The 15,674-nt window shown below is 41.0% G+C and overlaps 1 protein-coding gene across 18 annotated transcripts in view; it reads right to left on the minus strand.

Annotated features, from left to right (window-relative positions):
* Positions 1-6,904: 6,904 nt before the first annotated feature.
* LTBP1 (latent transforming growth factor beta binding protein 1) overlaps positions 6,905-15,674 on the minus strand; it is a 384,533-nt gene continuing 375,763 nt past the window's right edge. For all 18 annotated transcript variants that reach the window (XM_087436922.1, XM_087436919.1, XM_087436921.1 and 15 more), the window contains 3 exons: positions 13,341-13,463; positions 9,367-9,516; positions 6,905-7,921 (listed from right to left, as the gene is read on the minus strand). In XM_087436922.1, the coding sequence (XP_087293048.1) occupies positions 7,740-7,921; positions 9,367-9,516; positions 13,341-13,463 (455 nt within the window). In that variant the 3' untranslated portion in view covers positions 6,905-7,739. The remainder of the gene's footprint in view (positions 7,922-9,366; positions 9,517-13,340; positions 13,464-15,674) is intronic.

Consider the following 15,674-nt stretch of genomic DNA (forward strand, 5'->3'; position numbering starts at 1 on the left):
CCCCAAGCACAGTCCCTCATCTGTAACATGGGGATGAAACACGGTTCTCATGAAAATTAAATGACAGGCTTGCCGCAGAACAAGGAATCACAAATAGTAGCTTTAATGTTTAAAAAAGGAGACCAGAAAGAGATGGCACAGAAAGGACGGTTAATGCAGGTGTGGGGGAAAGTGCTCTGCTGGGAGTGGGGCCTTCGGGATTCCAGTCCCAGGGGTGCAGGGCTATGGCTGGGATGAGTGATCACTCTCTTGGTGGAGAGAGTTCTCATCTGTAAAATGAGGGCAGATCTCCAGGGCCTCTTGCAGGCGTGTACATAAACCCAGCATTTCCCATAAACATGCTAGGAGATGAAAGCTGAAAGAAAAGCTTACGATAGAGGAGGTAGATCAGCTTTCAGAGGGGATGGGATGAGGGTGGTGAAAACAGAGGCGCTAGTGGGAATGCAGCGCCAGGCAAGTTGACCTGGAAAACCGTCTGGGGTTGTTGAGTGGAGAGAGGCCAGAGGGACAAGGCAGGCCAGGAAATTAAGGTGAGTCCAATGAGATTTCCAAGGAGGGACAGCCAAGAGGAGAGCTGAGCTGAAGCCACAGCCCTGGGTGACTGCCAGGGAAGAAGTGAAGGGTAGAAGGCTCCAGGGAAGAGTGACACTGGAGCACAGTGTCCCATGCAAGCCGGGTCTACTGTCACCTATAGTTGAGAGGCAGGCAACCAAGGGAGCTGGCAGTTGCCTTTGTCTTAGGCCCTGCCTGGCCCTTCCTGGGCCTCATCTTGATCTTTCCCCCCCTCTTAGGGACGCTAGTGACTAGTTAGGTTTGGCTGCTGGGATTGTGACTCCAAGGTGAGTACACGCTAAAAAGAGAAAAAGTCTTCTCTTTTTAAAAGCTGGATGGACCTATAACAAGTAGAGACTGAATTAGTAATCAAAAGCCTTCCCGCAAAGAAAAGCCCAGGACCAGATGGCTTCACTGATAAATTCTATCAAACATTTAAAGAAGAATTAATGCTAATTCTTCACAAACTCTTTCAAAAATAAAAGAGGAAGGAATACTTCCCAACTCACTCTATTCAGCCAATACTACCCTGACACCAAAAGCAGACAAAGACATCAAAAGAAAACGACAGACCAATATTTCCCCATGAATACAGACACAAAATCCTCAACATAATACTAGCAAATTGAATCCAGCAGTGTATAAAAAGGATTATACACCACGACCAAATGGGATTTATCTCAAGAATACAAGATTGGTTTAACACCTGAAAATTAATTACTGTAATAAACCACATTAATAGAATGAAAGACAAAAACCACATGATCATCTCACTAGACACACAAGAAGGCATTGGACAAAATTTGACATCCATTTATGATAAAAACCTTAACAAACTAGGAATAGAAGGAAACATCTGAAGCCTGATAAAAGGCATCTATAAAAACCCTCAGTTTAATCAGATTTAATGGTGCAAGACTGAATATTTTCCCCCTAAGATCAGGAACAGGACAAGGATGTCTGCTCTTGCCACTTCTACTTGTCCTAACCAGGGCAACTAAGGAAGAAAATGAAATAAAAGATTGGAAAGGAAGAAGTAAAACTATATTTGCAGATTCCTAAGGAATCCACGAAAAACTTTCAGAACTTATAAATGAGTTCAGCAAAATTGTAGGATACAAGATCAATATACAAAACACAATTGTATTTCTATGTAGTAACAATAGAAAACTGAAATTGAAATTAAAACAATTCCATTTATAGTAGCATCAAAAAGGATAAAATACTTAAGAATAAATTTAACAAAGTAACGTAAAATTTATATTCTGAAAACTACATAACATTGTTGAAAGAAATTAAAGAAGACCTAAATAAATGGAAAGACATCTCATGTTTATGATCAGAAGACTTAATATAGCTAAGATGGCATAACTCTCCAAATCGATCCACACATTCAGTGCAATTCCTGTCAAAATCCCTGTGTCTCAAGATCCTGTTCAGGGTGGGAGAGTAAATCCCCAGTTAAACTTGAGATTACTGTGGGTCAGTGTGGCCAATTTTTCTAAGAAAGACAGGAGTCAGCCAAAAAAAACCTTAAATGTAAAAGACTTTCTTAAAGAGGAATGATTTGAACAATAGTTAAGCCTGTCCTCCAAGGTGTGGCTTTATTTTTACCTGATTAGTATATCTCCCTCTCCAGCCCACCTTTCTCCTCTACAGAAGGGTACTTTGAGCCTGGTGTCTTGTAGGCACGGCCTCTGTTTCTCCTGTTTAGATTCTGGATGCCCTCAGTTGACTGAAACAAACTCAAGTATCACAAGAGCCCTGCTAACAACAGCAGGCTGGTTTTGGAGTTACAAGATCTAGGTTAAAATTCATATACATGCAGTCTTGGCCAACTCAACTTCGCTGATCCTGTTTCCCTCCTTTACAAGAAAGGATAACTGAGTGGTGCACTGGCAAATGTTTAACAATCAGCTCTCCATTTGCCAATTTCTGCAGTGTAAATACTCTCACCATGGCCAATTTCTAGCCACCAACGTGAGCTGGGAATAGATATGCACAAGTAGCTCTCACGAGCTGGTAACAGCCTGCTCCGGCAACACCTCTTAACACTTAGGTTACAGGGTTGTTATGATGATTAAATGTGAAGTATATAAAAAACAATTAGTGGAGTGCTCTATAAAAAAAAAAAAAAAAAAGTATCTATAAATAAAATACAATTTGTTCCCTGATGGAGTCCCTTCTCTCCCAACCACCTTCTAACACTCTTACTCTGATTCTGCCTCCAAAATCCCATGCTTTTTTTTTTTTTCCAGAAGATTTAGATGACTCCTAAGTTACAAATAAATTTTGTAGTCTGTCCCTCCAAAATCCTTTGTTTCTGATGCTCTCTTGCAGCAATTTTCTCCAGAAAATTACTTTAATGACTGGGCAAGGGGTAGAGTCTCCAGATTGTGAGGATGTGAAGAGTTTAAATGAAAGTGTATCCAAGGGAGGCCTCGGGTTTGGAGGAAAGAAAGTAGCTCAGAAGGAAAGAGCAGAAGGAATCCAGACCAATTCCTCACCACAGAAAAAGGAGCACGTAGAAGAGTCAAGGTTTTAAAGTGTGTTTAGTGGCACGGAGCAACAAGTAATCATTCCTTATCTGCGCACAATGAATCCTGGCTTATAAAGCTTTTTAAATATCTTATTTTGATCCCTTCTACATTCCTATGAAGTAGTGAGGGCAGCTGTCACTGTCTGTATTTTACAGATAAGGAACATTGTTCAAAGAGTAACAATTCAAGAAAGTAACAAGTAAGAATTCCCCCATATCTCAGACCAATTAAATCAGAATTTGTGGGGACAGGGCCATCAGTAGTTTTTGAAGCTCCCCAAGTAATTTCAATATGCAGCCAAACCAACCAACCCACTTTAGAAAAGTGCTTCTGAAAATGTAACATGCATAGGGACCATCTGGGGAATCTTGTTATGCAGGCCTGAGATTCTGCATTTCTAAAGCTCTCTCAGGAAATATAACTGGCTGAGGACTATACTTTGAGTGTGCCTGACCCCAGAAGATTTTCTCCAGAAAAATTCAGATTCTTATGCAGGCTTCAGTGAATTCTTATGTATGCGTGTATGTTGGGGAGTGGGGGTGGGGTGGGGTGGGGAGGGCAACATGATAGACTACCAGTGTCCTGTTGAATATCCTGTTTCTGATCACAACAAGAAAGCATAGCCTGTTCTAGTTATACTCAGAGTCATCTATAAAAACAAAAATTCTCTTCACAAATGACTTGGAAGATAACTGTTCTTCCTCTAGTGATGGCCATCTTACCTTCTCAAAGACAGGTGAAAGCAGTTTAGAGGAAGCTCACATTCCTGTGATGATTACAAATGTTTTATCCTCAATTAGGGAGCTCTTTTCCCTGAGAAGTGTGTCCTGTCTTATCAGACCGTGATTTATTCCTGCACTCTGCAGATGGTACCTTCCTTATTCTTTTTTTCTCTTAATTGCGATTACCCGTCACTTTGAGATTGATCTGTGACAGCCATCTTTCTTCTTACCAAAGATTTGAGCAGTAAATCATGGTGCTCTAGTACGTACTTAAATCACTCTTATTTGAAAGTCAAAGACAGTATTAGAATCATCATATTTTAATGCTGCAAGTTATTAGAACAATTCCTAAATTCAGGGTTATGGTTTGTCCCCACAAGAAGGGACGTGTGGTATTGACATGCATGTTAACTGTTTCCTTGCAGTTTGTTGACCCAAATGAAATGTTTTGTGAATCTCATTTCTTAAGCATGTCAGATTTGTCATTGTTGCCAAGCTGGGGACATTGAGATTTACCAGGAGAATTCAAATACAAGTCCTTTGCGTGTGAAAATGCTAAAGCTAAATCAAGGTATTTTTTTAACCTATAAACATTTTTTAGAGAAATATAAATGATGAAATGGTGCAAAATAACTTTGATATATTTAAGGGTTTGGTTTGCTGGATTTGTGCCTAGCGCTCATTTCAACTAACATGGCAGATTTCAAGGATATAACTTCAAATTACGTAGGCTTAAATCAGATAGCAAGGTCTAGTTTTTTTGGAGCAATACTTGATTTTTATGACAAAAAGGATAGAATGTTATTGACTGTTGGTATTTCGAGATACAGAAACCCATTCTGTGGATGGACAGAGGAAGAGACTAGGCTCTTATTCAGGCAGCTGGAAAATACATGAATAATTGATTAGATATAATTAGTATAATGAATGACTAGAACGCACTGCACTATGTGCCTGTCTCCCCATGGCGAACGAATTAGCACCACTGCCACAGAAGCCCAAACCTGTAGTTTGGAGGACAACTGGGGTATTAAAGGTAAAATTGAAGTAAACTACTGAAAGGAGCGAAAGGAATTGCATACATTACAAAAACAAAATTTCTTTTTCCAGGGCTGTGAAAGAAAATGTATGCAACAAAATTACACAAAATATAGGAAGTCACATTTAAAGCTATGAATTTTCATTACATATACAGGCATCTCCTGCTTAACATCAATAATTTGTAAAAATTAAATGTTCAGTGTAAAATGATGAGAGGATCTATGATACTCAAAGTCCCCCAACCAATTCCCTGAAAATACGACTAGAACACAGCAAAACCATGTTGGAATATAAGATGCTTAAAACATCTCTTCTTGATCGTTAGTGAGGTTTACCAAGTTGCTTTGTGCACAGTAATATCTTCTCCTCCATTGTAATTGCTCAAGTCACACACTCACATAGTTTCCTTTTCAGTTTTTGACACTTGCTCTATTTTTGGGGGGACTTGCACAACACTAGGTAAAAATAAGGGCTATACAGACATGGAAAGCACTGTGGAAATGCATTCAGGACAAGCACATGAGCTGGTGGCTGGTCACACTGAGTATGACCTGGGGGCCTCTTGGTACCAGCGATATACCAGTGCACTTCCACTTTGTGATAGCCTTTGTGCTTTTCAAACATTTATGGTGATCCAGCTGTTATATTTGGAATATAACAAGACTGTGCCAACACATCATTGAAAATGCCGAGTTGAGTTTTGGGGATATAAGTTTCTCCTATATATAAACAGTTGAAAAATGTGAGAGAGAGGTACATTTTATGATGCTTGGGTATTGTTTTAGCTTTCTATTGCTGCTGCAACAAATTACCACCTATTTGGTGGCTTCACACAACACATTTGTTAATTTACGGTTCTATAGGTTAGAAGTTGACACAAATGTCACTGGTCTGAAATCAGGGAGTCAGCAGGGTTGTGTTCCTTTTTGGAGGCTCTAGGGGAGAATAATGGCACTTTGCCTTTTCCAGCTTCTAGAGGCTACCACATTCCTTGGCACATGGCCCCTCCACTCTTCCTGTCTTCAAAGCCAGCAGTGGGGAGTAGAGTCTTTCTCACCTGGCATCTGACTTCTTCCCTTTTCACATCTCCCCCTGACTTTCCTCTTCTGCCCGCCTCTTCTACTCTTATGGCCTGTGATTATATTGGGCCCACCTGGATAATCTCCTTATTAAGGCCAGCTGATTAGCAACCGTAATTCCATCTGTAATCTGAATTCCCATTTGCCACATATGGTAACAAATTCATAGGCTCTAGGGATTAGGACATGGACATCTTTGATGTGCCATTATTCTGCATACAAAAGTATTAAAAACCAAAAGCCTGTCTTTCAGGAAAATGTTAAATGGGGAGATTTTCTGCTGGGTATGCCTATACATAGTTTTTTGCTTGTTTGTTTAACTCAGATGTATTTAAATAATAATAATTTAAATAATAAATGTAAAAATGGATTCTGAAATTCAGTTTAAGTTATAAAACGATTGCATGACTGTAGATGTGTATTAAGCAGGGACTAGAACTTTGAAAGCTATTATTCATTTTTCCTGTGATGTATGTCTGTATTAGTTTGCTAGGGCTACCATGACAAAGTACCACAGATAGGTGGCTTAGGCAACAAATTTTCTTATAATACTGGGGGCTAGAAATTCGAGATCAAAGTGTTGCAGGGCTGATTTCTTCTGAGGCCTCTCTCCGGCTTGCAGAGGGCTGTCTTCTCACTATGTCTTCACACATTCTTTCCTCTGTGTGTCTGTGTCCTAATCTCCTCTTCTTATAAGGACACCAGTCATATTCGATTAGGGCCCACCCCAATGACCTCATTTATTACCTTAATTACCTCTTTAAAGACCTTGTCTGCAAATATAGTGACATTCTGAGGTCACTGGGGAGTTAAGACTCCAACATATGAATTTGGGGGGGACACAATTCAGTCCATTACAGTATCTAACAAATTTAATAATTAACCTGTACAAGACCCTACATTAATAGAGAACCATTGATAAAAATAAAGGGCGGGGGGAGACAACTTGTACACATGGACTCATTAACAGTCACTCAGAATTTTTTTCTAAAAAAATGGTGATTTATTTTGCTTTAACATACAATGGTAAATATATTGGGATCATCAAGTTTTCAAAAAATTTTGCTGGGTTTACTTTACACATTACAATACTAATGTAAGCTCATTAGTTCTTCCATTTTAATGTAGGAAAGGGATCCAATTGACACCTAATAGCAGCTTGGCTAAGAATGGACATTAAAATCAGACAATACACCGTAAATATAAAGTACTTTTCTCCAAATGTGTATAAAAGTTTTGAAACAAAAATCACTGCCTGCTCCACAGGACAGACAATTTGGATTTTAAAAATGCTCCAGACCAGGAATAGCATAACCCTGTGTAACAACACTTATAATACAGTTTAACAATATTTCATCAAAGACTTTTGCACTTGAGATTTAAAAAAAAAAAAAATCTGAAGAAAAACAGTAGCCAAGGAACTGCACAACAAAAAAATGAAAATTATATAAAATATTTCCACCACTATTTAAATGCCAAAATTAATCAAGCAATAGTAAAAAACAAAACGACATAATAATACAACCTTCTGTTTAAAATAATAGCACTGTTCCGCCTCTTTTCCACTGAATTTTACATATGAACAGACTATATATACTGGTTTTTCAGAGAAATGTCCATTTGGTCTGTCACACCAGTCAGGCTCACACTGAATCCTCTCATTCTCTTCTGAGGACATGCAATGCCATGATGTTTCCATACTGCCAACATTCCAGGTTTAGGTGCAATATCTCAAGTATAATACATTTCTCTCTTTTCCTTTACACAGTGCAGGGTATATGGGCTTCGATTATGTAGATTCTCTTTTACTCCAGGTCACTGTCTTTTTCTAAATTCAAGGCGGTATTCAACGGAGTGCAGTAGTTGGGCTTGTCAGAAGGGACATAGCCTGGCAGACACAAACACTTGTAGGAACCTTCAGTGTTGATACACTTGGCGTTCTTGCAGAGAGACATCCGGTTGTTCAACTCGTCACATTCGTTGACATCTGCAATAAGCCAAACCATGCAGGTAAATAAGCTTTGCTATCGAGGAAACGTAACCTATAGCTCACCTGAGGCATCCAGGCATCTGGCCTGAGCACGGCCCGGCTGTTCTCTGCTCTCCCCCCAGTAAACTGTACAGTCTTTCCCATTCTTGTCTGTTTCAATCACATGCAAGATAAATAAAACTTTCTAGTTCTTAGAAAGGTAGATTATCAGGGAAGTTCTAGAATTTCTTTCTCTGCTATTTAACACAACATAAACATTCTGTCAGCTTGACATTTTATAGTCAAAACCTCAGGAAAGCTGGAAGAACCATCCTACTCCTAAATTCCCTTGCACAGGTATAGAAGAACTGTTAGATGTGTCAAGAGGAACACAGCTAAGAACCAAAGGAGTGAGCAGAGCGCCCTCTGAGCAGCTTCTCTAAAGGCTTCAGTTACCTTGTTCGATTTCTTTCCACAGAAAGGAAAGGCTCTTATGCACTGGAAACACCTGTAATACCCCAGGTTACCTATTTTCCAGACCCACCAGACAACGAGACTAACAAAACTTAAGTGGGAAAAGGGGCTGCTACAGGAGAGCAGAAGAGCCACAAAAATATAGAAAGAAAACACGTTGGGGGCTGGCCTGGTGGCGTAGTGGTTAGGTTTGCGTACTCCACTTCAGCAGCCTGGGGTTCGTGGGTTCAGATCCCGGGTGCAGACCTACATGCTGCTCATCAAGCCATGCTGTGGTGGCATCCCACTCACAAACTAGAGGAAGACTGGCACAGATGTTAGCTCAGGGACCAGTTTCCTCAAGCAAAAAGAGGAAGATTGGCAACAGATGCTAGCTCAGGGCCACTCTTCCTCACCAAAAAAGAAAAAAAAAACCCACTTCAAGTCAAGGGCCTTTTAGCATAGAGGCCAACTGGCCCTGGAAGACAACACTGATCACATAGGGAAGGATAAATGTATGTTCGCCGTCCTTTTAAAAATAAGAGGGAAGGCAATGCGAGAGAAAGTTTTAGGAACAACTTTCTCCAAAATGATTACCATGGAAGCTGTATTTTTTTCAGACATCTACACTCCCTTATGCTTGTGTCAGGTATTCAGGGAAAACATTACTTGCTGCATAGACACAAGCTAAATTTAAAAGAGTCCATTCTGGCCTTTCCTCCATATGTATCACCATACAAATTTTTAAACGAGATATCAACTCTTTTTTTTAAATTGTGGTAAAATAGAACATAAAAATCGATCATTTTAATCATTTTTAAGCGGATAGTCCAGTAGCCCTAAGTATATTCACATTGTGCAACCATCACTACCCCCATTTCCAGAACTTTCCTCCTCTTCCCAAACTCAAACTCGGCAAATCTACCTTAAATGTACTTCACTTTATGAGATCTGGCCACAGAGGATCTCAGGAAAAGAATAATTTCCCACGGGACACACATCATTCTTACCGACACAGGTCATCTTGGCCATATCCAAGTGGTACCCATCAAAGCAATCGCAGGTGTAACCTTCCTGCACCCTCACACAGCGGCCATTTTCACATCCGTTGAGGATGCCGCATTCTTCAGCCTGCAGCTCCTCAAAGCTATTTAAAAACCCTGGAAAGGAAAGAACAGGCACCAAGTTAGAAATTTCAACCTCTTACATCATTTTTTGAAACTCTATGATTATTAAGGTTATGGTTCATCATATATACATAGTCCAGACACCTTAAAGTTAGCATTAAAATTTAACATGGAATATATCTGTACACAATATTAAATATATTAAAAACGTTGTGTATGTTGTACAGATTAGCACCACATCTTGAATTCTGATGTTCTTTATTAAAATCACATAAAATGATAAAGCAAGTATGGTTGTTTTGCCCTTAATTATTAAAAGTTTGTATCTAGAATTCCAAATTTCCTGAGTTCTCAGTAGGGCAAATGTCAGAACATCTTTCAGGATAGAAGCAGTGGCATTCGCTATCCGAGTTCCGTAGACATTTGCTCAGAAGATCCATGGGGCTTTGAGGCGGTGCTTTTTCTCTGGAGTTCCCCAGAGCTGAGAAAGCCAGGCTGCCCTGCCGTGTGAAGCCTGTTTGTTTGCTCTGGCTGTGGAAGGAACCTTACGAAAGGGCTCTGGGGATCAAAGGATAAAGGCAGTAAAAGAGACTCAAAACATCTTGATAAATGAGAAAAATACATCACACTAGTGTTTAGAAAACTGAAAGTCTTTTTTTAAGGAAACAAAGAAGCTCTTGTTAGGCTCTTTTTATAGTTTAGACATCTTTAAACTGATTCAGAGCTAGAGTCCAGTAATAGAAAAACAATTTAACCAGGCATCAAGAGTGTTTAGCTCTCTTTCTAGGGAGGAAAGTTGTAAATATAAATCCATGGTGACCCAAAAACACTGCTGATGTGGCCTCTCATCCCCTCCCCCCCTTCCAAACCTCACCACATACGAGCTTTAAAAAAAAAAAAAAAAAATCAAAATAGGGCCAGAACTCTCCATCTGGCTTTGAAGTAATTCTCCAGTGGGACTGCAGGGGGCACCAACATATCATGGCTTATGCAGGGCTATAAGGTCTAACTCAGTCATTTTAAAAATTGAGTAATACATCCACGACAGGCTCTTTTTAAAATTTTAAAGGGGGAAAAAATATTACAGGCCATCAAGACCATGTCACCAGATCCCCAAAGCTAGTTCAAGAAATACTGACTTAAGAAAATAAAGTCTTAATCTATGAAAATATTTTCAAATTCCATGTATCACGGCCAAATCATTTTGACTTTATAACTAGTAAAACTATTTTTTTTATCACAGAAATTAAAATACGAACTGAAATTTTGAATCTCTCCCCAAAACCCTTCTAGAGGACTCTAAAACAGCGGTCAGGAAACTGCAGCCCTTGCTCCAATCTGGCCTGCTGCCTATTTTGTAAATAAAGTTTTACTGGAACACAGCCCCACCCATTCGCTGACCTGACGTATTGTCTGTGGCTGCTTTCCTGGTACCATGACAGAGTTGAGTGGCTGCAACAGAGACTAGGTCTGCAAAGCCTAAAACTTTTACTATCCGGTCCTTTACAAGAAAAAGTTGATCTCTGGAAAAAGATTCCAATTTTAGAAATACTGCTCTAACTAAAGGTACTACCAGCCATTAGCTCAACTTTCTCAAATAACCAGAAGGCAAGTGATGGTGAATCAGAAAGGTGGTAAGAAACCTCAGCCTTCCCTCTATGTTACTATCAACCCAATATGATCATTTCTACAGCAGAGCCAGAAGGCCCTTGCTCCTGATCTGGGAAGGAGGAGCTATTTCTCTGTAACTTGTAAGAAATTTAAAGGCTATTACATAGTCAAAGCTGGAGGTCTTGGAACTGCCTCTCAACTTCGTATGTTGCTAAAGAGGAAATTGATGTGACACCAACATGTTTATTTCTTAACATTTGTAGCGAATTAAAAAATTTTTAAAGTAATGTCAGCATTACAAAAGAAGGTACATAAGCCAGAACATTTCAACATTAAAGTTCCTGGAATCTGAACCATAATGCGATGGAGGACACACACATAAGCCATGAGACTGTGTCAGAGCCGCACACAGACGTAACCTGCTCTTTGGATTTATAGGGCAGGCAAACAGGGCTTTCTCTCAGCCTTAACATTTCTTCTCCCTTCTTTTCATTATTTTTTTTAAGGTAAATGTTTATTGACCTATAACATACACACGGAGAAGTGGAGAAAATCATAAGCACACAGTCTCATAGTTGTCAGTGCATTTAGGCACATTTCATGAAGTAGTGCATGGGTATGTGTTGTTGATTAAAAGGAATAATCTAAGGTGTTAGAAAGTCACGAGAGTGGTTACCCTTGGGGCTGGAGGGGACTGGGAAAGGGCACCAGAGGCATTCTGGGTGCTGACAATGTTCTAGACCTGGGTGGGGGTTACGCAGGTGTGTTAATCAACTTGGCTGGATTAATAGAATGCTGTTTTCACGTGAATTTTAAAGCACTCAATTCTGCTGGAGGAAAACACACTGCATCCTTCAAAAAACAACAGGAAGGAAGGAATGAAGGAGGGTGGGAGGGAGAGAAAGGGAAGGAGAAGGAGAAAGGAAAAGGGAAGGAAGAAAAAACTCTTCAACTCAGAACTGAAGTAGATCCAAATGCAATCACGAAGCTTGAGTTGCTCCTCAGGAACCAGGTCATGGCGAGTTTGCTTTGTGCACAGGTGTCAGGGCCCAAAGAAAGAAAAAGCTCCGTTGTATTTTGTAATTCAGCAGCGTCTCCGAAGTCCTAACCTCCACTCCCTGGCCCACAGGGACTCCTTGTCTTGAAAACCTGCTGCAGCTTTATGCTGCCAGGAGGGGCCCTCTGTAAGATGGGGACGAGGCGTCTGGACTCTGTGCGTCCCTATTCCTGTGCTTGAGGGGACACAACCTATTCTCTACTAATATTTCATTTTGTACCATCCTGTTTTTCAGACTCCACATAATTAGTCTGTATTTGAAAGCTCTGGTTTCCCCCATAAAAACCTCTAGCCCGTGTGGCTTCCTCAGACATTTACTTTCTAAATGGGAACACGATTTGTGCATGCACACTCCACCTCCCACAGGTGAACTCTGCTCACGAATCCAGGAAAAGCCCACACACATTTTTTACTTATTAAGTCCCCTCCCGAGTGGGTTCTAAAAATTAATTTCTGTCCAGGAGAGCAATTTTGTGTGTGTATGTGTGTGTGTGAGGAAGATCAGCTCTGAGCTAACATCCATGCCAATCCTCCTCTTTTTTTTTGTTTTCCCGCTGAGGAAGACTGGCCCTGGGCTAACATCCATGCCCATCTTCCTCTACTTTATACGGGATGCCACCACAGCATGGCCTGACAAGTGGTGCATTGGTGCGTGCCCGGGATCCGAACCCGGGCTGCCAGCAGCGGAGCGTGCACTTAACCGCTACACCACGGGGCCGGCCCAGGAGAGCAATTTTTTTGACCTCCCACTCTAAAATACTTGTAAGGATCAACTCAGTACAGTTAACATTTGTCATTTCCTTGTATGAAAAAAGACTACAGTTCAAACCAGGCTTTCAAGAAAACCCTAGCCCTCAAACTAGACCACCACTGAATGGATTAAAAAATGATTTTGTTATGGAAACTATAAGAAGATAATTTTCTTTAAGGATAGTAAACATAACAGCATCTCTACCAGCGAGACTAATAATCTGATCCAATGGTTCTCAAACTTAAACATGCATAAAGATTATCCAGAAGGCTGGTGAAACAGATTGCTGGGTCTCACCCCAGAGTTTCTGATTCAGCAGGTCTAGAGTGTGGCCTGAAAATCGGTATTTCTAACAAGTTTCCCACACTACGTTTTGAGGACCGCTGACTAACCTTTAATCACAATTTAGTTTCAAAGTAACCAAAAAATGTTGCTTACGGTCCTGAATGAAGTAGGGATCAGCTTCTGGAGCATACTGCTCACTGAAGTCGACCAAAGCATCCCGTCCATATGGCTGCCGGCGTCCCGAGACGGGGATGTTACACAGCTGGGCATAGTCATCTAAGAAGGAAATGACAAGCAACGTGACACACCATCGCTGTTTGCTCGCACCTAGATGCACCCACTCCCAGCTCAGAGCAAAAGGAATCAGCCAGGGCACTGTCCACCGCATGCCCCCATCTCCCCTCAACACCTCTGAGCCTGGAACGTGTCTCAATATTCTTTATGGGAGCTCTGTACATTCACACACGATGAATGCTGTAGGACATAATTAAGATTCTAAATTGAAGACCAAAAATAGTAGCTGAACAGTTGGTAGAACATATCCCAGGGCACTAAGGAACTGAAAAACAGAGCCAGCACCCTGAGAGTGTTGCAGGCCTTCCGGAAGAACGGCTTTATCTGAACCCATCATCAAAATGTTATCATCAAAACATTTTAGAGGTATAAAGTAATCATACTTACAGACAGGTACTTTTTCACTCACTAGAGACTGAAAAAATGTATCTCTGGTGATCAAAAATGAGAGAACCAAGTGAGGATGCTACTAGGTACTATTTGAATTTAGTAGCTACTACTATATCTCTACTCAAGACCTGGTCTTGATGAATAGTATTATAGTAATGATGATGATGATGATGATGACGATAGTGTAGTAATGATAATAGTAATAATAATAGCTAACAGTCCTCTATTGCTTGCTCTGTACCAGGTGCTGTCCTAAGCACTTACACATCAATTCACTAAAACACTCACACCACCCTATAAGAGGTATTATTGTCATCTCCATATTACCGATGAGGAAACAGAAGCACAGAGTGGTTAAGTGACAGCTGGTAGATGGCATTGCCAGATTGGAACTCAGTAGTGAAGCTCCACGGTGCACATTAAACACTGGGCCTCTCCTGCAACTCTCTCAGCTCCTTTGCAGTTCTCATCTTTACCTCTCTGCACCCACATAGACTCATCTGCAGTTACCACTCCCCGAGGCCATATTCCCAGTCCAAGCTGGGTCAGCCCCACGGCCGTCTGACTTCTAAACTCTCCTTTAGTCCTCCTCACAGGACCCACCGAGCACATGGGCTCCTGGTTCTCCATTTGCTCTGGGGTTACCGAGCTTTCAATGCATTTCATGGTCCCAGGCTCTTGCCTGCTTCTAGGAGAATTATTTAGAAGATCTAGAGAGGAAAGCTTTAGAAGGGATAGCTTCATATTCTAAACGCAGCTCTGTCAAAACTCAGAGATGCAGGTTTGCAGGCCCCAGGACTGGATGGACACTTTTAGGGCAGTCACACAAGGTGACAGCCACACTGGCCTGGACCACAGATTAGGGGAGTTTTCCTCTACTTTGTTTCCTTCTGTAACATACAAAACTAAAGAAATGCACCAAGGCCACAGTGTGAACTTCTAAGGCTTTCTTTCATTGTCAAAGGTGCATGTATGTGCGCAAGCATGTGTGTGCATGTGAGCACACACGATTCTCTTCCAGAATTGCACAAAGGAAGTGTAAGGCCAGAAAAGACCTGAACCACCAGATAGATAGGATTATGGTTACCCCTTCCCCAAATTCTCCTTGTGCAGAAGCATTCCAGAGACAACAAACAGACCCCCCAACACTTTTGCATGAAACCATTTCATGAGAAACATTAATTTCACTACAGAAACAGCTGAACCTGGAAATAGGTCCTTGACTCAAAACACACAACTTCAAACAAAGAGAACACAAATGGTTGTCATTTGTGCTTTGTCTGAAAAAGAAGAATTAAAGATTTCCCTGCAAGAGCAAGACTGCTGAGATGTTTACAAGTTTCAAGAGCTGAGGTCATTTTCTTTCGTGACTTTTTATACACATTTGTTGTACATCTGAAAGGGAGACTTGGTCAATATTTTACATCCAAGCAAAAGTTGTGATCACGAGTGGATATTAAAAATAAATTCATTCATGTTCTCATTTTGTAAAACCAAATCCAGAGATGGCTGAGCACGCTCCTCTCCAACATCTGGCTGTAGGGAAGCCCTGCTGAGACTGGAGATCCCGGATCTGTCGCCTGACATGGGGCCATCCCAGGGCTGTCTGGCCCTTGTTCCTATGCTCTTCCCTAGACCAAACCTCATCCACCAAGAAATGAGCTGGTTTCTACTCTCCAAGCTCTCACCATCTAGCATTGCAAAAGGAAGAGACCAAATGTGAGCAGAGTGCAGAGCAGAAACAGACCTTTGCTCCTGTGAAATGCTTAGAAACAGCTTCCCGGAAAAGGTGGTGAGTGACCT

Source organism: Ceratotherium simum, chromosome 11, assembly GCF_057802395.1.
Source record: "Ceratotherium simum simum isolate JZ-2026a chromosome 11, ASM5780239v1, whole genome shotgun sequence".
NCBI lineage: Eukaryota > Metazoa > Chordata > Mammalia > Perissodactyla > Rhinocerotidae > Ceratotherium > Ceratotherium simum.